The 23,072-nt window shown below is 39.1% G+C and overlaps 3 protein-coding genes across 5 annotated transcripts; all 3 read left to right on the top strand.

Moving 5' to 3' along the window:
• Window positions 1–1,999: 1,999 nt before the first annotated feature.
• LOC145899475 (uncharacterized) lies at window positions 2,000–10,903 on the top strand. Its single transcript, XM_082988269.1, has 20 exons — window positions 2,000–2,130; window positions 2,365–2,475; window positions 2,963–3,111; window positions 3,453–3,553; window positions 3,637–3,787; window positions 4,112–4,217; window positions 4,465–4,628; window positions 5,075–5,267; window positions 5,783–5,912; window positions 6,021–6,163; window positions 6,326–6,475; window positions 6,548–6,691; window positions 6,795–6,938; window positions 7,891–8,007; window positions 8,345–8,463; window positions 8,673–8,767; window positions 9,159–9,291; window positions 9,787–9,886; window positions 10,094–10,248; window positions 10,599–10,903. The coding sequence occupies exons 1-20, from the start codon at window positions 2,022–2,024 to the stop codon at window positions 10,794–10,796; spliced, it is 2,712 nt and encodes a 903-aa protein (XP_082844395.1). The 5' UTR covers window positions 2,000–2,021; the 3' UTR covers window positions 10,797–10,903.
• Window positions 10,904–11,703: 800 nt separating this feature from the next.
• On the top strand, window positions 11,704–12,359 carry LOC145898272 (CLIP domain-containing serine protease B4-like). Its single transcript, XM_082986703.1, has 2 exons — window positions 11,704–11,829; window positions 12,055–12,359. The coding sequence occupies exons 1-2, from the start codon at window positions 11,704–11,706 to the stop codon at window positions 12,250–12,252; spliced, it is 324 nt and encodes a 107-aa protein (XP_082842829.1). The 3' UTR covers window positions 12,253–12,359.
• A 697-nt stretch (window positions 12,360–13,056) lies between these two features.
• LOC145899476 (uncharacterized) lies at window positions 13,057–22,995 on the top strand. 3 transcript variants are annotated; one of them, XM_082988270.1, is made up of 20 exons: window positions 13,057–13,180; window positions 14,271–14,381; window positions 14,756–14,904; window positions 15,250–15,350; window positions 15,434–15,584; window positions 15,909–16,014; window positions 16,269–16,432; window positions 16,880–17,072; window positions 17,588–17,717; window positions 17,826–17,968; window positions 18,131–18,280; window positions 18,353–18,496; window positions 18,600–18,743; window positions 19,694–19,810; window positions 20,150–20,268; window positions 20,478–20,572; window positions 20,964–21,096; window positions 21,592–21,691; window positions 21,899–22,053; window positions 22,415–22,994. In XM_082988270.1, the coding sequence occupies exons 1-20, from the start codon at window positions 13,105–13,107 to the stop codon at window positions 22,610–22,612; spliced, it is 2,679 nt and encodes an 892-aa protein (XP_082844396.1). In that variant the 5' UTR covers window positions 13,057–13,104; the 3' UTR covers window positions 22,613–22,994. The 3 variants fall into 3 exon arrangements, with proteins under 3 accessions (XP_082844396.1, XP_082844397.1, XP_082844398.1); XM_082988271.1 differs by lacking the exon at window positions 19,694–19,810 and having other exon boundaries at window positions 22,415–22,995; XM_082988272.1 differs by lacking the exon at window positions 22,415–22,994 and having other exon boundaries at window positions 21,592–21,729; window positions 21,899–22,023.
• Window positions 22,996–23,072: the final 77 nt, after the last annotated feature.

Below are 23,072 nucleotides of genomic sequence, written 5' to 3'. Positions count from 1 at the left end.
ATCAATGAACTTCAATACCCAGAATGTAAATATTACCTGTCCTGTATTGGATCTTAGCCTTGGTTTGTAGATTATCTCACCATAGGAAGGGGATAGATTTTATCGAACTAGTGGCGTTTTTATCAACTACGAAATGTGTCAAATAATGCATGACGAATTTAATGTATTTTTAGCACTTAGTAAATTTTCACCAGCAAACCTTGTTTCGAGCTGATCACACCTGTAGTGTTGGGAGATTTCGTGAAACCGATTTGTCTTCCGTGGGGCGAAAAAGTTACAAATGACATCATGTGCGTCGCTCCAACCTGGGGAATGAGTAAGCATTGATTCTTGGCACTTGAAAGAATGTTAAAGTTATGTTTTCGTGGAATACAAACTCTTCACTTTCTTGCTCACAGACTTAACCCATTACTTTGTGATGCGGTAAACGCAAGTATCAATATAATAAAAAAACGGGAACTTACATAACGACGATACCTTTCTAGGGTGACGCTTTACTGGCTCCAAAATCCTGGAAAAATACTGTGACAAAACTCTCCATGCTTTGTTTAGTTTAAGAATCACACAATACGTATTACCAGCTTGATCGTTTCAGCCCACCGGGGTCCAACACATCCCACGAAACTGAAAATGATCGACCTCCGCATTATTGATTTTGGAGCTTGCAAACAAGCCTACGACCGACCCGCTTCCAACTACTCGGCGGCTCTCCATGTGTGTGCTGGCTCTATTCGGGGAGGTCGAGATACTTGTCCTGTAAGTTGAACTATTCTGTAAATAAAAATATTAATTTTAGCAACAAGCCACGGACACTGCACACTAGCATTATGCTGCAAAATGTAAGTCGAACAATTAATGATTTTTTGTCGATTTTTCAAGCGACAGTTTTAGTCAAGTGTGTTTAATTGCACCAAATTCATGCATAACCATATTCGGGCACTACAATTGGTTTTTATTAAACTCAACATCATGTTTTAAAAGGGTGACGGGGGAAGTCCATTGATGTGTCAAAGATGTTCATCTTGCGAGTGGTTTGCGTTTGGAATCACTTCGGTGGGACCACCGCAGTGTGGGTCCCCTAACCTTCCTAGCATGTACACCAGGATATCCTTCTTCGAATCGTGGATCAAAAACATCACAGGGGTGGAAGGACCCGATCAATATAATAAATGCGCCTGAAGGTTTTCATTTTCGGATTTTACGACCCCTTCTTGTTGGTGCTTCGATTGTTTTTGAGGATACTGATAAGAAGATTATTGTTCTTGATTTGCAATAAAAAACTATCAATCAAATAAACAAGCCTATGTTAGTTTTACCTTTTGGGAATATGCGAAATTTATGTTGAACCATTGCTTTGGACTTTCATGTTGCACATGATTAGCTCAGAAAGGTTTTATTGCTACTACGTTCACAGTAAAAACTAGGCCAAAGTGCACAAAATTTACAGTGACGAATTTAGCTGCTCTGATAACAGGATAACAACAAGAAATTTGAACACTCGACAGTATGTATCATAACTTTAGCAGAAAGTTTACCACGTTGGTTACCTACAGTAGCATGAGGCGGCATGTGTTTTTTGCAGTTTTTAGTCGTATTTTCTCATACAGTTTGTTGAAATACAAACACAGAATACAGTTTGCTAACATGCTTACATTGGCAACAACTTTTTTAATGCTAATATACTTCTGGGATCATTTTGCGTGGCGATTGTGTGAATCTAGTTAGGTTTATCATGAATATTGGTTGACCTGAACCACCTTTACGCTACCTACGTATTTTTACTTGCATTGCGTTTTAACATAGGCAAAGATGTATATATCCTTGATTTTCGGCGAAACCCACACTCTGTTGGTTGTGCTGAGCCATCACGAGCATTCAGCGTTTTTCTCAATGTTCGGCGATTTATCAAATGATACCAAAAGGCTTGTGGTAATGCCGGCGGCGTTTGCTAAAAAACGCAATACCGTTTATTAAACAATGTTTGTTGAGAGCTGTTTCTTAAAGCCGAGACATTGGTTTACATGCACCTGGTCCAGGAGTCAGCAAACTTATTCATGTCGTCGTTTGGGTCAAGTTTGGTGATAGGAATTTTGACATTTTGTATTCGGTGCGCTTACGTGAACGGACAAGGTATGTTGGTATTGTTTGACAGAAAGCTTTAAACAACCATAACCAAAATTACACGGTTTTGGCAAATTCAATATATTGAGTTAATTGTTGCACTTCGGTTTTTCATATTCCGTATGTTTAAGTTCCATTTAAGTAACTGTAAAAATTTTCTTAAACTGAAGCTGAAAGTAAACAATATCACCTGACACACTTTTTAATGTTTGGTATCGTCGTATCGGTTTGTTTATTGTGCAGGATCAGCCACATGGGGGCAGTGCTCAAAAACATGTGGCCAAGGAACAAAAATAAAGTACTCTAACGGGACTGTGGTGTACGATGATTGCTTTGTCGGCGATTGCCCCCAAGGTTTGATCTGAAATGTTATGTTTTGCCAACCTTGTTGAATGCTATGGTGATTGCACGCGGTGTTATCACAATAACCATTCAGGAGACAGCTAAGACAGGTGTGGCTGACCTTTTGGCTTCCATGCTTCACTTCGTGTTCCCCTTTTTTAACTCTTTAAGAACAACAACTTGGCTATGGGTTTCCCTAATTACTAACGTACTTTTCTCCGAAAATCTGATATTTTTGCAATTACTTGCCGGCGCGCTTTTTCCTTCATTGTTTGTGGGGTATAGTGAGGCACAAATAATCGTACAAGCGCCGTATGTCGGCAACCACTGAGTTATCCTGTTGGACTGATTGTCTGATCGGTCAAGGCATTTGACTCATGTACGAAGTAAAAAACCTGTTCAAGTTTCTTGCCCAGGATATCAAGGGTTCGATCCCGGTTCGGTCAAATAACAAAACCTCTGACAAAACTTATCACACGCCATAACTTGTTTCTTGCAGAGAGTTGCGCCAAGCCCTTCGAACCAAGATATTCGGCGAACAAACATTCGTGCTGTCACAGTGTAAGCATGCCTACTTGTGGAGTGAGTTCGAATCATGGAAGAGTCATCAGCGGCAGACAATCAAGAGAACAGCAATGGCCGTGGATGGTATGAGGCTTTACGTATTGTTACAAACTAAAACAAAGTTTTTAAGTTCCGGCACAATTAAACTTTTATTCAGCAACGTTTCACTTGCTATTCAGCTAGGATTCCTCGGGGTATTTGTGCCAGAACAAAAGAATAATTTAAATACAATATGCCTTCCAGCAAGAGCAACATAATGTTTGTAAAACACACTTATCAGGATTTAATATTTAATGGAGGTACGTTTTAGCATTGATGAAATCATCAATAAATCGCCTAACAGAAAAAAAATTCTGGTGTGTAGGTTGCAGAGGCTTCTAGTTCATTTAAGAATGTCCTGTTTTGACACATGTTTATTGGCTTAGGTGCACACAAGACTTCAAGTTCTACTCCCCGGCAGCCAATTACGCTGTGGCGGAATTCTGATATCGGATGTCTGGGTTTTGACAGCAGCTCATTGTTTCCAGTAAGAAAACCAACATTTTGTATGAGTTTAAAAATGCAAAATAACAATTGAACCGCCAGTTTAAACCGGTCTTATGTTTAAAGTCTGATTCCTGTTGGCTGGATACGAATAAAGCTTGGAGCTTTGTTGCTAAACGACAGCAACGCTTTCGTGCAATCGAGAAGAGTGAACAGAAGCATAATTCACGAGCACTTCAACTCCGTGTCGTTTTTAAACGACATTGCTTTGCTTCAAGTAAGCGTTTTTGGAAGAAAGTTTTAACTGTGACCACAGTTGGTGCATTGTATTTGCTACGCCGGTCTTTAAACCGATCCCAGTCTAGAACAATCCACAAGAAAACATTGTTTTTGTTGTTGTTGAATTATTGTTTATGTAAGATCTACTTTACGTTTGGGCTTTTTTGCATTATTTTGTTCCATTTATTTTCTGCCATCTCGAAACGTGTCTTTAAAAATAAATTCCGAACCGTCTCACTTGTAAACTGAAACAAGAGTCTTACTCTTGCGACTTGAACTTGTTTACTTAAATCATAATCCTGCCTCTTCATTGTCATTTCAGCTCGACCGGCCAGTTAAGATAAGTTCCTACGTTCGACCGATCTGTTTACACCAGGGCGAAGAAGCCCTGTCGGATAGCATGTGCGTCACCACTGGATGGGGCGTCCGTGAGTTTGCATTAAAATTTATGATCTTTGTTATTGATTGTTAATGATAAAAACGTAACTTAATTACAAAAGAATCAAATCTGAAAACGCAAATTTCCAAGTTATAACTAGAACTGTGTAACACCACCTTCAGCTTGTCTAAACATAATGTCAGGCTCATACCCCACACCCTCTTACACGGTGACCTTCAAGCTCTAACTTTTAATACGCCGTCAAAGCTAAGTATAACGAACAAACGTTGTAACAGAAAAACTTCGCACCAATGCCGCCGCATACACATTGATGGAGGCAGATGTCCGAATTCTTCCAATGGGATTCTGCAATCAAGCGGAAATGCCTTCCGGCAACCCGTTTGTTGAGTCTTCCAACATATGCGCGGGTGCCATAAGAGGTGGAGTGGACACTTGTAAGGTATTCATTTCAATGTTTCTTGAAGTATTTATGGCATATTTATTCGTGGAACGGGACATTGGACTTGTAAAGTCGAGTTTCACTTTGTGGTTTGCGAACTCCTATTTGTGAATGTGTTTCTGTCAGACCCGTAATCTCAAAACAGATCGGGTTCCTTCGGGTACATGCTTTTGCGTATCAGATTGTGGAAAAGTAGATTATTCAGATAGTCACGTTGTTGGGTGGTGTCTGTGTTGAAAACCTCATAAATAAACGAACAGTAATGGAAAACTACAATAAAGTTTTTGTGAGAAACCAGAGAGACGAGAGTAGACGAAAACCCCCGGGCCTGTGTGTATTTTTTGTATCTTAGCTTTTTTCGAAATGAAGAGAATCACTGCAAAATTTCCCTGGTTAAGTAAGAATTCGATTGCTGATAAGTTAATTCTACAATTTTCTAAACACAGGGTGACAGCGGTGGTCCTCTGATGTGTCAACGATGTTCAAACTGTGCTTGGTATGCTGTTGGAATAACCTCGTTTGGTTTAAACTGTGGACAAGCCAATAGACCTGGCGTGTATACCAACGTTTCAGCTTACGAAAGCTGGATTAAGCTTCACAGTGGTGTTGGTGAACAGGCTAAATATTCTTCCTGCGAAGGTATGTGAATAATCGCAAAGAACAATCCTAAAAAACCAGTCATCTGGGTAGTAGAATCAATAATCAACAAGCGTGTGGTGCTAAGCATATAAGTGAAAAGACAACTCAATCGTACAACGTTCAGCAATGCCCATAATCTTGCTGGTGGTTTCCTCTCAATCGTTTTGTGCCAGCGCTGCAGATTATACAATACCGCCTGCGGTATAGAAATGCTCTTAAAAATTTATCTGAGGTGCTTCGATAAATGGATTTAAAACCATCCTGAATAAATTGATCTAGCTGATTTTACTGATCATAAATCTCATTTACACAACGAGAAATTCATTTCAAATAAGTCCCTGTATCATTTAAGTTGTATCATAGCAACAATGATTTTTTTCAAAATGACTTTTGTGGAGCCAAGTTATAACCCCGTTAGTTATTTATATTTAGTTTGTGTTTGTGGTATTACTAGGATTAAATGGAGTATGGGGTGCTTATAATGCAGGTTAGTTTAAAACATGTCCTCTTCAAAGGTGTCCCGTGGAAATCTTGGAATGATTGCAGTAAAACCTGTGGCACGGGCTTTCAGACACGCACGCGATCATGCGGAACCGCTTGCACCGAATATAGCGGTCAACAGTGCCACCAAGCGATTGATTGCTCGTAAGCTAAATTATTTTTCTCTTTTTTACATGAAAAAAAATTCGTCTCTTCATCGCAATTTGCACGACGCTTATAAATAATTAAAGTTTGATTGTACTTTTTTTACAGTTGCACTGGGCCTTCGTGTGCGTGCAAGGATTTGATACGCGCGGATGTTTGCCATTATTTTCGAAACCAGTGTAGACAGTCACCTCATTACGCTTATTTGAAACTAAACTGCAAGAAAAGTTGCGGCGAGTGCGACCCCGACGGTAAGCCAATTTGCTGGAACTAGAATAAAATTGCATAACCCACCGTATGAATAAAAGCATTGGATTTGTCGAAAACAACTTTCCCAATATTTGTTGTATGTCTGTGTTATGTATAGTTATTGTATAAAGGTTCATTTCAAGAGATAAGTGGTTACGTTTCAGGTCCAGCGTGGTCAGCATGGAAGCCGTGGACTTCGTGTAGCGTCACTTGCGGTGCTGGAACAAGATGGCGCTACCGAGGTTGCAACAAGGTCGCAGGATGCGGATCCGAATATTTCCAGACGGAACCTTGTAACGATGGAATATGTCTAAGTAGGAACTTGCCGTGTTTTAGTAAATGTGTCCTTAACCAGTATCACTTATCGTACACATTATTAAATTCAGTTTTTGCCCCTTGGACTGAATGGTCGCCATGCGACCAAACGTGCGGACCGGGAATGCAGAGCAGAACACGTACATGTACTATCGGAACCCTGTGTGAAGGAGATTACTCGGAAATGCAAAGCTGCAATGTCAGAGCCTGTTCATGTAAGAGAAAGTAGCATAATGCGATGTTTCATCGTGTATACATGCCTATTTCATTCTCCAAGCCGTTCTTAACACGCTTGCTATAATAACCCAAAAACTTCAGATTGGAGTAGTTGGAGTCCTTGGTCAAATTGTGACGTGACTTGTGGTCCTGGAAAGCAAAGGAGAAACAGAAACTGCGTCAACGGATCTGGGTGTCCAGGATCTTCCTCAAACACTAAAGACTGCGCTGGTGAAGACTGTCCGGGTGCGTTTAACTTATTTTATACTTCGTTATGTTGGTGGATGGACGTCTTGGAAAGCTCTCTTCTCGCGAAAGAAACAATAAATTATTGCTGGTATAGTGTGGTCAAATTAGAATTGTATCAGATATATTTCAATACATACAAATTATAACATCAACGATACACAGAACTTAAATCTCAGCAATTTATCTTTTAAGCGATTTATATGTATGTTGGAGATTACTCGCAAACTTCCAATTGTAACTTGAGGGAATGCCCAGGTGGCCAGCATAGGACTTAAAAACCTATACGTGAACATCAGTAAATTCCCAGTCCGGGATTCTCAAATTTGCATTAAATAATGGATGGATATATGCCCACAGGCCTACACATATTTTTCTTAATTGTACCAAGCTAATCCTATTTGAAAGCAAGTGCTTTGGGTGTACCACTGTTACTGAAAGGAAAGTGATCACCAGGTTATCGATGGCAGTTGTGATTATTAGATTAGAAGTCAGTTCTGATCTTTAACGTATTACGTTGTTCGGTAAACCCCTTTAGAGCTGGTTGACTGTACAGGTGCTTCTTAACTTTACGTTCACCTTTGTTAAAGTATGCGTCAATTTTTTCAACTAATTCAGTATTTATTTTTTGCAGAGTTTTTATTCAGGTTATAAATAAGTGCGACGTTTTGAAAAGTTAAAGATAGGAAATTGTAAAAAATTAAGGCTGATTTATTTTAGAAATAAGGACGAATGACTGCCAGTCCCACAATTATCAATGTTAATTTTTATTGATCTCTGCAAGAAATTCATTCACACTGGGGAAAAATCGTCACCTGGTTTAGAAACACTGGTGGTGTAGAGTATTCTGTGATAAAGATATAATCTAGCTTGGCAAATAACTTAGAAATATAGATACGCTAATTTAGTGCACGTTGTAAATAGTTACCACTTAAGCAAACTTTATCTGCAGCATGGGGAAGCTGGGGAAGATGTTCCCGAACATGTGGAATTGGAACGAGAACGAAACGAAATTGTTCAACTTGCAAAGTTACCTACGATGATTGTTTTAAGCGCCAATGCCCCCGACGTGCGTTTGTATATTTAGAATTGTCGCCATAATCGTATCTGGAAACTACTGGGGTGGTTTGTGTTGTCCGTGAAAACACAGCGTAATCGAAAAACAAAATTAGGATAAATCACAGAATAAACAGACAACGAAAATCCATTAGGCTATTTATAAACGCCTTTGAAGGGAAAATCTGATGTAACACTTTTTAATGTTTTTCGTTTAAATGGTACAAAGAGTATGTACAAGTACTTGGATTTTAAAAGGTTTGTTGGAAAGTCAATCAGTTGCCTTTTGCGGACTCACGTGTTGTCTAAATACTGATTCAAATATAACAGTTTGGATCTTGTATTTTTAGAAACCTGTCAAACTGGTTTCCGTCATCGTTATTCTATCAACTCTCACGCGTGTTGTGATGGAAGAAGTCCAGGATCGTGTGGAATCAGTAACCCACAGGACAGGGAGTTTCCCTGGGTGGTAAGTGATTGTTTGAGTTTCTTCCTATATCAATTCAATGACAAAAATGGCTTCTCGAGTGAACATAACTCTGCTCTGAGTGTGTACGTTACTTGAAAGCATAAGTTTGTACATTTTAAGTGGAAGTAGTCTGACTGATCGTAAATATTATAAATCGCAACATATTGATAACATAAACAAATAGTGGAGGTAATACCGCTTATTTGCAGGTACAGATAGAACATATAAGCTATGATAACAGCCAGAGCTGCTTGGGAATGTTGATATCAACCAGTTGGGTTCTCACCGCTGCACATTGTATAGCGTAGGAAATTTAGATATAATAAGATTTTTAGACTAAATAAAGAACCGAAGCAAACTGACTTATTCCTCATTAATTTTTAGAAATTATTGTTCAAACATGAGAAACTATTCAGAGGCTGCCGTTGCAGGGAGCCTACCATGTGCAACTAGTACAATTTTTCTTTTTTTTGAAAATGGGAATGATTTTTTTGAATTGGAGGGTTATAATATTGCCTAACTTTTGTAACCTGATTAACAATATAATTTCTGCATCAAAGCCAGAATCATCTTCTCATGTTTGAACAATGCTTTTGCAGCTATATGACAGACGGCATGTTTGTGTTACTCGCAATATATTTGAGTTTTATCTGAATGATTTTGCGGTGAAACGTTTTGGAAATTCGTTTATTTAGATATACGGACTTGTCCATGATGGAAGCAAGATTCGGAACTTACAACACCCCGCAGGTGCAAATACGACGTATCAGCAGAGCAAAGATTTATCCCAGATATAACCTTAGAGATTACGATATCTCTGTACTCAAGGTAAATTGATGATCTGAGCAACTTTTCACGCTAAATGTGAACAGAAATACCCAAGAATTAAATATCACCAGGGTTGCATTGTTACGTATCCTTGTGTTGATTGTATACGTTATTGAATTAGATTTAATAACCAATACATTGTAGAGGATTTGTTGCTGAAACCACTAAAAAGTATATCCCACCATCGCATTAAAATGTCCGCTGCGAAGTTTTACCTCAGCTATCGTCTTTAGATCATTAGGTTTGCTGGCATTCCAGCAAGGCTGGACGAAAACCACTTTTTTCCCGACAGTTTGGAGCGATATCTGTTTAATCTATAGATGGCACCCGATAGGGTTTGAACTCACGCCCTTGCGCTCTGGACGGAGCTATGCGTGTTCAGCGGTTGGCGGAAGTGGGTAGATTTCTACATGACGAAATGCGTGAAAAAATGCACGACGAATTTAATGCAATTTTAGCACTAATTAATATTTCACCTCCAAACCTTGTTTCCAGCTGATCACACCTGTAGTGTTGGGAGATTTCGTGAAACCGATTTGTCTTCCGTGGGGCGAAAAAGTTGCAAGTGACATGATGTGCGTCGCCCCAATCCTATGTAAGCATTGAAATAACGTTATTTTGACTGCGGTAAAGGTCAGTGTCAATATAAGGAAATTGTCGCGTTCACGCCCAAATCAACGGAAACAAATTTAACAACATTAACTTCCAAGGGTGACGCTGCACTCTCTTAAAAGATTAGAAAGCCCATGCTTTAGGCAGTTTGAGAATTACAAAAGATGCCTTACTTACTTGATTGTTTCAGATAATAGGAGTTTACATGTTCCCACGAGACTGATCAGCCTCCGCATTCTTGACATGGGAGTTTGCAAAGAAGCCCATACCCGACGCATTTTCATAAACTCGGAGACTATTTATTTTTGTGCTGGCAGAATACGGGGAGGTTCTGACACTTGTAATGTAAGTTGAAAATCTAACAATAAAAATAGTGATTATAGAAACAAGCCTCAGACACTGTCTTGCCCTAACGATATGTATTAAAAATATAAATTTTAGATATAGGCTTCGAAGCCTGTAAACCTCATGATCTTGGCTGTGATCGCCAAGTAGGGACCTGCGCGGTGGGCGATCATGCCAATCATACCCTTGCATTAACATTACTAAGTTTTGGAATAGATTTTTGTTGCTGCGCAAGTTTATCGACTATTTCAAGTGGCATTTCAAGTGTGTTGCATTGTACCAAATTCATTCACAACCAAAACCGGGAATTGCAGGTTGTCAATTTTAAACCTAACGTCATGTTTTAACAGGGTGACATTGGGGGTCCGTTGATGTGCCAAAGATGTTCATCCTGTGAGTGGTTTGTCGCAGGAATCCATTCGTTCGGGCCAGCGAAGTGTGGAGACCCTACCAAACCCGGAATGTACACCAGGATATCTTACTTCGAATCTTGGATCAAAAACATAACAGGGGTGGACGGACCCAACCAACACAACAATTGCGTGTGAATGTTTTCATTCCCGGGTTTTACGAACGCTTCTTATCAGTGCTTCGAGTCTTTTCGAGGATACTAATAGAAAGATTAACGTTCTTGATTTGCAATAAAAAAAACTATCAATCCAATAAACAAACCTATGTATGTTATAACTTTGAAATATATGTGAAAGTTGTGTTTATTCATTGCTCTGGACCTTTATGTTGCACATGTTTGGCTCAGAAAGGTTTTATTGCAACTACGTTCACAGTAAATCTAGGCAGATTTGCACAAAATTTACAGTGACGAATTTAGCTGTTCTCATAACACGAATACAACTAGCATTTGAAAAAACATTCACAGAATTTCTTGAGTGCATTTTTCACTATCAATGAACTTCAATACCCAGAATGTATATATTACCTGTCCTGTATTGGATCTTAGCCTTGGTTTGTAGATTATCTCACCATAGGAAGGGGATAGATTTTATCGAACTAGTGGCGTTTTTATCAACTACGAAATGTGTCAAATAATGCATGACGAATTTAATGTATTTTTAGCACTTACTAAATTTTCACGAAAAAGTTACAAATGACATCATGTGCGTCGCTCCAACCTGGGGAATGAGTAAGCATTGATTCTTGTCACTTGAAAGAATGTTAAAGTTATGTTTTCGTGGAATACAAACTCTTCACTTTCTTGCTCACAGACTTAACCCATTACTTTGTGATGCGGTAAACGCAAGTATCAATATAATAAAAAAACGGGAACTTAGATAACGACGATACCTTTCTAGGGTGACGCTTTACTGGCTCCAGAATCCTGGAAAAATACTGTGACAAAACTCTCCATGCTTTGTTTAGTTTAAGAATCACACAATACGTATTACCAGCTTGATCGTTTCAGCCCACCGGGGTCCAACACATCCCACGAAACTGAAAATGATCGACCTCCGCATTATTGATTTTGGAGCTTGCAAACAAGCCTACGACCGACCCGCTTCCAACTACTCGGCGGCTCTCCATGTGTGTGCTGGCTCTATTCGGGGAGGTCGAGATACTTGTCCTGTAAGTTGAACTATTCTGTAAATAAAAATATTAATTTTAGCAACAAGCCACGGACACTGCACACTAGCATTATGCTGCAAAATGTAAGTCGAACAATTAATGATTTTTTGTCGATTTTTCAAGCGACAGTTTTAGTCAAGTGTGTTTAATTGCACCAAATTCATTCATAACCATAATCGGGCAATACAATTGGTTTTTATTAAATTCAACATCATGTTTCAAAAGGGTGACGGGGGAAGTCCATTGATGTGTCAAAGATGTTCATCTTGCGAGTGGTTTGCGGTCGGAATCACTTCGGTGGGACCACCGCAGTGTGGGTCCCCTAACCTTCCTAGCATGTACACCAGGATATCCTTCTTCGAATCGTGGATCAAAAACATCACAGGGGTGGAAGGACCCGATCAATATAATAAATGCGCCTGAAGGTTTTCATTTTCGGAATTTACGACCCCTTCTTGTTGGTGCTTCGATTGTTTTTGAGGATACTGATAAGAAGATTATTGTTCTTGATTTGCAATAAAAAACTATCAATTCAATAAACAAGCCTATGTTAGCTTTACCTTTTGGGAATATGTAGAATTTATGTTGAACCATTGCTTTGGACTTTTATGTTGCACATGATTAGCTTAGAAAGGTTTTATTGCAGCCTCTTCCACAGTAAAAACTAAATTTTACGGTAACGAATTTAGCTGCTCTGATAACAGGATAACAACAATAAATTTGAACACTTGACAGTATGTATCATAATTCAAAATTATTAACAAACTTCAGTAGGAATTTTGCCACGTTGGTTACCTACAGTAGTATGAAGCGGCATGTTTTTTTTTGCATTTTTTCATAGAGTTGGTTGAAATACAAACACAGAATTCAGTTTGCCAACATGCGTACAACGGCAACAACTTTTTTAATGCTAATATACTTCTGGGATCATTTTGCATGGCGATTGTGTGTATCTAGTTGGGTTTATCATGAATATTGGTTGACCTGAACCACCTTCACGCTACCTACGTATTTTCACATTGCGTTTCATCATAGGCAAAGATTTCCCTGTTTTTTGGCGAAACTCACACTTTTTTCGTTGTGCTGAGCCATCACGAGCATTCAGCGTTTTTCTCAATGTTCGGCGATTCATCAAATGATACCAAGTTGTGGTAATGCCGGCGGCGTTTGCTAAAAGACGCAATACCGTTTATTAAACAAGGTTTACTGAGAGCTGTTTTTAAAGCCGAGGCATTGGTTTGCATTAAACTGTTACAGGAGTCATCAAACTTATTCATGGCGTCGTTTAGTTCAAGTTTGGTGATAGGAATTTTGACATTTTGTATTCGGTGCGCTTACGTGAACGGACAAGGTATATTGGTATTATTTGCCAAGAAAGCTTTAAAGTGCATATGACACGGCCATGACAACTTTGCGTAAAACTAAAGGTACATCTACAACAAACATATATCCAAAGTTTTACGGTTCTACGTCAGCTAAAAAATGTAGAAAACTGCACGAAAAGTAACGGCGACCAAAAATCGTAAACCGTTTGTGCTGAGGAGAAAAGGAGCATTGTTTAGATAGGAGGAGGCTCCTTTTTTTTCAGATATCGAATAGTTTCAAACAGAGGAGAATCCACAGATTACATTACCTTAAAGGTCAGGACAGGGTTTTGCATCACACAAAAATTTGTCATTGTGACGTCACGAATCAAAGACTTTATTTGTCCCTAATTAACGGAAGACCGTAGGGTATAGCAGTGAGTAACTGTGAGTGGACAAAACGACAATGCTAAACTAACGGTTTGTCTCTGTCGTGTTTTCAAAAGTTCATGTATCACGTTAGCGATCATAAATGCTGTAACAACAAGAACACCCTGTCCCAGTAACTGTTTTATTATTACACAACTAAATAGGACATAATAGGTCGAACAGCGGCCATCTGTCTTCAGCTTAAATTAACATCAAAATCCGTTTATTGCACTTGTTCACTTTTTGTCCCCTGTTTAATGCAATATTATGCTTAAACCAGTTTTACAATGTCTTCCATTCCTACGCATAAGGCTTGCTGCCAGCACTCGCGCAGGACCGATGCGTCTTCTATGACGTCACGCAACAATATCTCGCTTTCGCACGATTTCGTTCGCAGCGGCAAATGTGCGACTTTGATCAGCTCAAGCTACTTTTTTCGCCAAAAATGTTATAAAGTTATGAACATCTCTTAGTTTGACTATTAACATGTTTTATTTTTACGTGTCATATGCACTTTAACCAAAATTACACGGTTTTGGCAAATTTAATATATTGAGTTAATTGTTGCACGATTTTTCATATTCCGTCTGTTTAAGTTCGAATTAATGAACTGTGAAAATTTTCTTAAACTGAGGCTGAAAGTAAACAATATTACCTGGCACACTTTTTAATGTTTGGTATCGTCGTATCGGTTTGTTTATTGTGCAGGATCAGCCACATGGGGGCAGTGCTCACGAACATGTGGTCAAGGAACAAAAATAAAGTACTCTAACGGGACTGTGGTGTACGATGATTGCTTTGTCGGCGATTGCCCCCAAGGTTTGATCTGAAATTTTATGTTCAACCTTATTAAATGATATGGTCATTGCACGCGGTGTTATCATTATGTGTTCCCTTTTTTAATAAGTAATGTACTTTTCTCTGAAAATCCGTTATTTTTGCCGGCACGCCTTTTCCTTCATTCCTTCTGGGGTATAGTGAGGCACAAGTAATCGTACAAGCGCCGTAGGCTGGCAACCACTGAGTTATCCTGTTGGACTGATTGTCTGACCGGTCAAAGCGTTTGACTCATGTACCAAGTAGAAAACCTGTTCAGGTATCTTGCCCAGGATATCACGGGTTTGAATCCCGGTTCGGTCAAATAACAAAACCTCAGACAAAACTTATCACGCGCCAACACATGTTTCTTGTAGAGAGTTGCGCCGAGCCCTTCGAACCAAGATATTCGGTGAACAAACATTCGTGCTGTCACAGTGTAAGCATGCCTACTTGTGGAGTGAGTTCGAATCATGGAAGAGTCATCAGCGGCAGACAATCAAGAGAACAGCAATGGCCGTGGATGGTATGAGGCTTTACGTATTGTTACAAACTAAAACAAACTTTTTAAGTTCCGGCACAATTAAACTTTTATTCAGCAACGTTTCACTTGCTATTCAGCTAGGATTCCTCGGGGTATTTGTGCCAGAACAAAAGAATAATTTAAATACAATATGCCTGCCAGCAACAGCAACATAATGTTTGTAAAACACACTTATCAAGAATTTAACATTTAATGGAGGTACGTTTTAGCATTGATGAAATCATCAATAAATCGCCTAACAGAAAAAAAATGAGTTTAGTGTGTAGGTTGCAGAGGCTTCTAGGTTAATTAAGAATGTCCTGTGTTGAAACATGTTTATTGCTTTAGGTGCACACAAGACTTCAAATTCTACTCCCCGGCAGCCAATTACGCTGTGGCGGAATTCTGATATCGGATGTCTGGGTTTTGACAGCAGCCCATTGTTTCCAGTAAGAAAACCAACATTTTGTATGAGTTTAAAAATGCAAAATAACAATTGAACCGCCAGTTTAAACCGGTCTTATGTTTAAAGTCTGATTCCTGTTGGCTGGATACGAATAAAGCTTGGAGCTTTGTTGCTAAACGACACCAACGCTTTCGTGCAATCGAGAAGAGTGAACAGAAGCATAATTCACGAGCACTTCAACTCCGTGTCGTTTTTAAACGACATTGCTTTGCTTCAAGTAAGCGTTTTTGGAAGAAAGTTTTAACTGTGACCACAGTTGGTGCATTGTATTTGCTACGCCGGTCTTTAAACCGATCCCAGTCTAGAACAATCCACAAGAAAACATTGTTTTTGTTGTTGTTGAATTATTGTTTATGTAAGATCTACTTTACGTTTGGGCTTTTTTGCATTATTTTGTTCCATTTACTTTCTGCCATCTCGAAACGTGTCTTTAAAAATAAATTCCGAACCGTCTCACTTGTAAACTGAAACAAGAGTCTTACTCTTGCGACTTGAACTTGTTTACTTAATTCATAATCCTGCCTCTTCATTGTCATTTCAGCTCGACCGGCCAGTTAAGATAAGTTCCTACGTTCGACCGATCTGTTTACACCAGGGCGAAGAAGCCCTGTCGGATAGCATGTGCGTCACCACTGGATGGGGCGTCCGTGAGTTTGCATTAAAATTTATGATCTTTGTTATTGATTGTTAATGATAAAAACGTAACTTAATTACAAAAGAATCAAATCTGAAAACGCAAATTTCCAAGTTATAACTAGAACTGTGTAACACCACTTAGGGCCTTCAGCTTGTCTAAACATAATGTCAGGCTCATACCCCACACCCTCTTACACGGTGACCTTCAAGCTCTAACTTTTAATACGCCGTCAAAGCTAAATATAACGAACAAACGTTGTAACAGAAAAACTTCGCACCAATGCCGCCGCATACACATTGATGGAGGCAGATGTCCGAATTCTTCCAATGGGATTCTGCAATCAAGCGGAAATGCCTTCCGGCAACCCGTTTGTTGAGTCTTCCAACATATGCGCGGGTGCCATAAGAGGTGGAGTGGACACTTGTAAGGTATTCATTTCAATGTTTCTTGAAGTATTTATGGCATATTTATTCGTGGAACGGGACATTGGACTTGTAAAGTCGAGTTTCACTTTGTGGTTTGCGAACTCCTATTTGTGAATGTGTTTCTGTCGGACCCGTAATCTCAAAACAGATCGGGTTCCTTCGGGTACATGCTTTTGCGTATCAGATTGTGGAAAAGTAGATTATTCAGATAGTCACGTTGTTGGGTGGTGTCTGTGTTGAAAACCTCATAAATAAACGAACAGTAATGGAAAACTACAATAAAGTTTTTTGTGAGAAACCAGAGAGACGAGAGTAGACGAAAACCCCCGGGCCTGTGTGTATTTTTTGTATCTTAGCTTTTTTCGAAATGAAGAGAATCACTGCAAAATTTCCCTGGTTAAGTAAGAATTCGATTGCTGATAAGTTAATTCTACAATTTTCTAAACACAGGGTGACAGCGGTGGTCCTCTGATGTGTCAACGATGTTCAAACTGTGCTTGGTATGCTGTTGGAATAACCTCGTTTGGTTTAAACTGTGGACAAGCCAATAGACCTGGCGTGTATACCAACGTTTCAGCTTACGAAAGCTGGATTAAACTTCACAGTGGTGTTGGCGAACAAGCTAAATATTCTTCCTGCGAAGGTATGTGAATAATCCCAAAGAACAATCCTAAAAAAACAGTCATCTGGGTAGTAGAATCAATAATCAACAAGCGTGTGGTGCTAAGCATATAAGTGAAAAGACAACTCAATCGTACAACGTTCAGCAATGCCCATAATCTTGCTGGTGGTTTCCTCTCAATCGTTTTGTGCCAGCGCTGCAGATTATACAATACCGCCTGCGGTATAGAAATGCTCTTAAAAATTTATCTGAGGTGCTTCGATAAATGGATTTAAAACCATCCTGAATAAATTGATCTAGCTGATTTTACTGATCATAAATCTCATTTACACAACGAGAAATTCATTTCAAATAAGTCCCTGTATCATTTAAGTTGTATCATAGCAACAATGATTTTTTTCAAAATGACTTTTGTGGAGCCAAGTTATAACCCCGTTAGTTATTTATATTTAGTTTGTGTTTGTGGTATTACTAGGATTAAATGGAGTATGGGGTGCTTATAATGCAGGTTAGTTTAAAACATGTCCTCTTCAAAGGTGTCCCGTGGAAATCTTGGAATGATTGCAGTAAAACCTGTGGCACGGGCTTTCAGACACGCACGCGATCATGCGGAACCGCTTGCACCGAATATAGCGGTCAACAGTGCCACCAAGCGATTGATTGCTCGTAAGCTAAATTATTTTTCTCTTTTTTACATGAAAAAAAATTCGTCTCTTCATCGCAATTTGCACGACGCTTATAAATAAATAAAGTTTGATTGTACTTTTTTTACAGTTGCACTGGGCCTTCGTGTGCGTGCAAGGATTTGATACGCGCGGATGTTTGCCATTATTTTCGAAACCAGTGTAGACAGTCACCTCATTACGCTTATTTGAAACTAAACTGCAAGAAAAGTTGCGGCGAGTGCGACCCCGACGGTAAGCCAATTTGCTGGAACTAGAATAAAATTGCATAACCCACCGTATGAATAAAAGCATTGGATTTGTCGAAAACAACTTTCCCAATATTTGTTGTATGTCTGTGTTATGTATAGTTATTGTATAAAGGTTCATTTCAAGAGATAAGTGGTTACGTTTCAGGTCCAGCGTGGTCAGCATGGAAGCCGTGGACTTCGTGTAGCGTCACTTGCGGTGCTGGAACAAGATGGCGCTACCGAGGTTGCAACAAGGTCGCAGGATGCGGATCCGAATATTTCCAGACGGAACCTTGTAACGATGGAATATGTCTAAGTAGGAACTTGCCGTGTTTTAGTAAATGTGTCCTTAACCGGTATCACTTATCGTACACACTATTAAATTCAGTTTTTGCCCCTTGGACTGAATGGTCGCCATGCGACCAAACGTGCGGACCGGGAATGCAGAGCAGAACACGTACATGTACTATCGGAACCCTGTGTGAAGGAGATTACTCGGAAATGCAAAGCTGCAATGTCAGAGCCTGTTCATGTAAGAGAAAGTAGCATAATGCGATGTTTCATCGTGTATACATGCCTATTTCATTCTCCATGCCGTTCTTAACACGCTTGCTATAATAACCCAAAAACTTCAGATTGGAGTAGTTGGAGTCCTTGGTCAAATTGTGACGTGACTTGTGGTCCTGGAAAGCAAAGGAGAAACAGAAACTGCGTCAACGGATCTGGGTGTCCAGGATCTTCCTCAAACACTAAAGACTGCGCTGGTGAAGACTGTCCGGGTGCGTTTAACTTATTTTATACTTCGTTATGTTGGTGGATGGACGTCTTGGAAAGCTCTCTTCTCGCGAAAGAAACAATAAATTATTGCTGGTATAGTTTGGTCAAATTAGAATTGTATCAGATATATTTCAATGCATACAAATTATAACATCAACGATACACAAAACTTAAATCTCAGCAATTTATCTTTTAAGCGATTTATATGTATGTTGGAGATTACTCGCAAACTTCCAATTGTAACTTGAGGGAATGCCCAGGTGGCCAGCATAGGACTTAAAAACCTATACGTGAACATCAGTAAATTCCCAGTCCGGGATTCTCAAATTTGCATTAAATAATGGATGGATATATGCCCACAGGTCTACACATATTTTTCTTAATTGTACCAAGCTAATCCTATTTGAAAGCAAGTGCTTTGGGTATACCACTGTTACTGAAAGGAAAGTGATCACCAGGTTATCGATGGCAGTTGTGATTATTAGATTAGAAGTCAGTTCTGATCTTTAACGTATTACGTTGTTCGGTAAACCCTTTTAGAGCTGGTTGACTGTACAGGTGCTTCTTAACTTTACATTCACCTTTGTTAAAGTATGCGTCAATTTTTTCAACTAATTCAGTATTTATTTTTTGCAGAGTTTTTATTCAGGTCAAAAATAAGTGCGACGTTTTGAAAAGTTAAAGATTGGAAATTGTCAAAAATTAAGGCTGATTTATTTTAGAAATAAGGACGAATGACTGCCAGTCCCACAATTATCAATGTTAATTTTTATTGATCTCTGCAAGAAATTCATTCACACTGGGGTAAAACCATCACCTGGTTTAGAAACACTGGTGTAGAGTATTCTGTGATAAAGATATAATCGAGCTTGGCAAATAACTTAGAAATATAAGTACGCTAATTTTAGTACACGTTGTAAATAGTTACCACTTAAGCAAACTTTATCTGCAGCATGGGGAAGCTGGGGAAAATGTTCCCGAACATGTGGAATTGGAACGAGAACGAAACGAAATTGTTCAACTTGCAAAGTTACCTACGATGATTGTTTTAAGCGCCAATGCCCCCGACGTGCGTTTGTATATTTAGAATTGTCGCCATAATCGTATCTGGAAACTACTGGGGTGGTTTGTGTTGTCCGTGAAAACACAGCGTAATCGAAAAACAAAATTAGGATAAATCACAGAATAAACAGACAACGCAAATCCATTAGGCTATTTATAAACGCCTTTGAAGGGAAAATCTGATGTAACACTTTTGAATGTTTTTCGTTTAAATGGTACAAAGAGTATGTACAAAGTACTTGGATTTTTGAAAGGTTTGTTGGAAACTCTATCAGTTGCCTTTTGCGGACTCACGTGTTGTCTAAATACTGATTCAAATATAACAGTTTGGATCTTGTATTTTTAGAAACCTGTCAAACTGGTTTCCGTCATCGTTATTCTATCAACTCTCACGCGTGTTGTGATGGAAGAAGTCCAGGATCGTGTGGAATCAGTAACCCACAGTACAGGGAGTTTCCCTGGGTGGTAAGTGATTGTTTGAGTTTCTTCCTATGTCAATTCAATGACAAAAATGGCTTCTCGAGTGAACATAATTCTGCTCTGAGTGTGTACGTTACTTGAAAGCATAATTTTGTACATTTTAAGTGGAAGTAGTCTGACTGATCGTAAATATTATAAATCGCAACATATTGATAACATAAACAAATAGTGGAGGTAATACCGCTTATTTGCAGGTACAGATAGAACATATAAGCTATGATAACAGCCAGAGCTGCTTGGGAATGTTGATATCAACCAGTTGGGTTCTCACTGCTGCACATTGTCTACGGTAGGAAATTTAGATATAATAAGATTTTTAGACTAAATAGAGAACCGAAGCCAACTGACTTATTCCTCATTAATTTTGAAACTTATTGTTCAAACATGAGAAACTATTCAGAGGCTGCCGTTGCAGGGAGCCTACCATGTGCAACTAGTACAATTTTTCTTTTTTTTTGAAAATGGGAATGATTTTTTTGAATTGGAGGGTTATAATGTTGCCTAACTTTTGTCACCTGATTAACAATATAATTTCTGCATCAAAGCCAGAATCATCTTCTCATGTTTGAACAATGCTTTTGCAGCTATATGACAGACTGCATGTTTGTGTTACTCGCAATATATTTGAGTTTCATCTGAATGATTTTCCGGTGAAACGTTTTGGAAATTCGTTTATTTAGATATACGGACTTGTCCATGATGGAAGCAAGATTCGGAACTTACAACACCCCGCAGGTGCAAATACGACGTATCAGCAGAGCAAAGATTTATCCCAGATATAACCTTAGAGATTACGATATCTCTGTACTCAAGGTAAATTGATGATCTGAGCAACTTTTCACGCTAAATGTGAACAGAAATACCCAAGAATTAAATATCACCAGGGTTGCATTGTTACGTATCCTTGTGTTGATTGTATACGTTATTGAATTAGATTTAATAACCAATACATTATAGAGGATTTGTTGCTGAAACCACTAAAAAGTATATCCCACCATCGCATTAAAATGTCCGCTGCGAAGTTTTACCTCAGCTATCGTCTTTAGATCATTAGGTTTGCTGGCATTCCAGCAAGGCTGGACGAAAACCACCTTTTTCCCGACAGTTTGGAGCGATATCTGTTTAATCTATAGATGGCACCCGATAGGGTTTGAACTCACGCCCTTGCGCTCTGGACGGAGCTATGCGTGTTCAGCGGTTGGCGGAAGTGGGTAGATTTCTACATGACGAAATGCGTGAAAAAATGCACGACGAATTTAATGCAATTTTAGCACTTATTAATATTTCACCACCAAACCTTGTTTCCAGCTGATCACACCTGTAGTGTTGGGAGATTTCGTGAAACCGATTTGTCTTCCGTGGGGCGAAAAAGTTACAAATGACATGATGTGCGTCGCCCCAATCCTATGTAAGCATTGAAAGAACGTTATTTTGGCTGCGGCAAAGGTCAGTGTCAATATAAGGAAATTGTCGCGTTCACGCCCAAATCAACGGAAACAAATTTAACAACATTAACTTCCAAGGGTGACGCTGCACTCTCTTAAAAGATTAAAAAGCCCATGCTTTAGGCAGTTTGAGAATTACAAAAGATGCCTTACTGACTTGATTGTTTCAGATAATAGGAGTTTACATGTTCCCACGAGACTGATCAGCCTCCGCATTCTTGACATGGGAGTTTGCAAAGAAGCCCATACCCGACGCATTTTCATAAACTCGGAGACTATTTATTTTTGTGCTGGCAGAATACGGGGAGGTTCTGACACTTGTAATGTAAGTTGAAAATCTAACAATAAAAATAGTGATCATAGAAACAAGCCTCAGACACTGTACATACTCTAACGACATGTGTTAAAAATATAAGTTTTAGAAAACTCCAGCTAGGCTGCGAAGCCTGTAAACCTCATGATCTTGAGCTGTGATCGCCAAGTAGGGACCTGCGCGGTGGGCGATCATGCCAATCATACCCTTGCATGAAACATTACTAAGTTTTGGAATAGATTTTTGTTGCTGCGCAAGTTTATCGACTATTTCAAGTGGCATTTCAAGTGTGTTGCATTGTACCAAATTCATTCACAACCAAAACCGGGAATTGCAGTTGGTCAATTTTAAACCCAACGTCATGTTTTAATAGGGTGACATTGGGGGTCCGTTGATGTGCCAAAGATGTTCATCCTGTGAGTGGTTTGTCGCAGGAATCCATTCGTTCGGGCCAGCGAAGTGTGGAGACCCTAACAAACCTGGAATGTACACCAGGATATCTTACTTCGAATCGTGGATCAAAAACATCACAGGGGTGGACGGACCCGATCAATATAATAAATGCGCCTGAAGGTTTTCATTTTCGGAATTTACGACCCCTTATTGTTGGTGCTTCGATTGTTTTTGAGGACACTGATAAGAAGATTATTGTTCTTGATTTGCAATAAAAAACTATCAATTCAATAAACAAGCCTATGTTAGCTTTACCTTTTGGGAATATGTAGAATTTATGTCGAACCATTGCTTTGGACTTTTATGTTGCACATGATTAGCTTAGAAAGGTTTTATTGCAACTTCTTCCACAGTAAAAACTAAATTTTACGGTAACGAATGTAGCTGCTCTAATAACAGGATAACAACAATAAATTTGAACACTTGACAGTATGTATCATAATTCAAAATTATTAACAAACGTCAGTAGGAAGTTTGCCACGTTGGTTACCTACAGTATTATGAAGCGGCATGTGTTTTTTGCATTTTTTCATAGAGTTGGTTGAAATACAAACACAGAATTCAGTTTGCTAACATGC

Source organism: Ascidia mentula, chromosome 4, assembly GCF_947561715.1.
Source record: "Ascidia mentula chromosome 4, kaAscMent1.1, whole genome shotgun sequence".
Taxonomy (NCBI): Eukaryota; Metazoa; Chordata; class Ascidiacea; order Phlebobranchia; family Ascidiidae; genus Ascidia; species Ascidia mentula.
Note: the sequence above shows the minus strand (reverse complement) of the source record. Positions and strands in the feature narration are given on the sequence as shown.

What these genes read in the sequence shown, in the direction of transcription:
- LOC145899475 (XM_082988269.1), top strand. Translation starts at nt 2,022, where the DNA reads ATGCACCTGGTCCAGGAGTCAGCAAACTTATTCATGTCGTCGTTTGGG. An exon ending in TAACGATGGAATATGTCTAA is followed by an intron (nt 6,476 to 6,547) that starts GTAGGAACTTGC and finishes TATTAAATTCAG; the next exon opens with TTTTTGCCCCTTGGACTGAA. An exon ending in CGCTGGTGAAGACTGTCCGG is followed by an intron (nt 6,939 to 7,890) that starts GTGCGTTTAACT and finishes CTTTATCTGCAG; the next exon opens with CATGGGGAAGCTGGGGAAGA.
- LOC145898272 (XM_082986703.1), top strand. Translation starts at nt 11,704, where the DNA reads ATGATCGACCTCCGCATTATTGATTTTGGAGCTTGCAAACAAGCCTAC. An exon ending in GAGGTCGAGATACTTGTCCT is followed by an intron (nt 11,830 to 12,054) that starts GTAAGTTGAACT and finishes ATGTTTCAAAAG; the next exon opens with GGTGACGGGGGAAGTCCATT.
- LOC145899476 (XM_082988270.1), top strand. Translation starts at nt 13,105, where the DNA reads ATGGCGTCGTTTAGTTCAAGTTTGGTGATAGGAATTTTGACATTTTGT. An exon ending in TAAATATTCTTCCTGCGAAG is followed by an intron (nt 17,073 to 17,587) that starts GTATGTGAATAA and finishes TCCTCTTCAAAG; the next exon opens with GTGTCCCGTGGAAATCTTGG. An exon ending in ACTGCTGCACATTGTCTACG is followed by an intron (nt 20,573 to 20,963) that starts GTAGGAAATTTA and finishes TCGTTTATTTAG; the next exon opens with ATATACGGACTTGTCCATGA.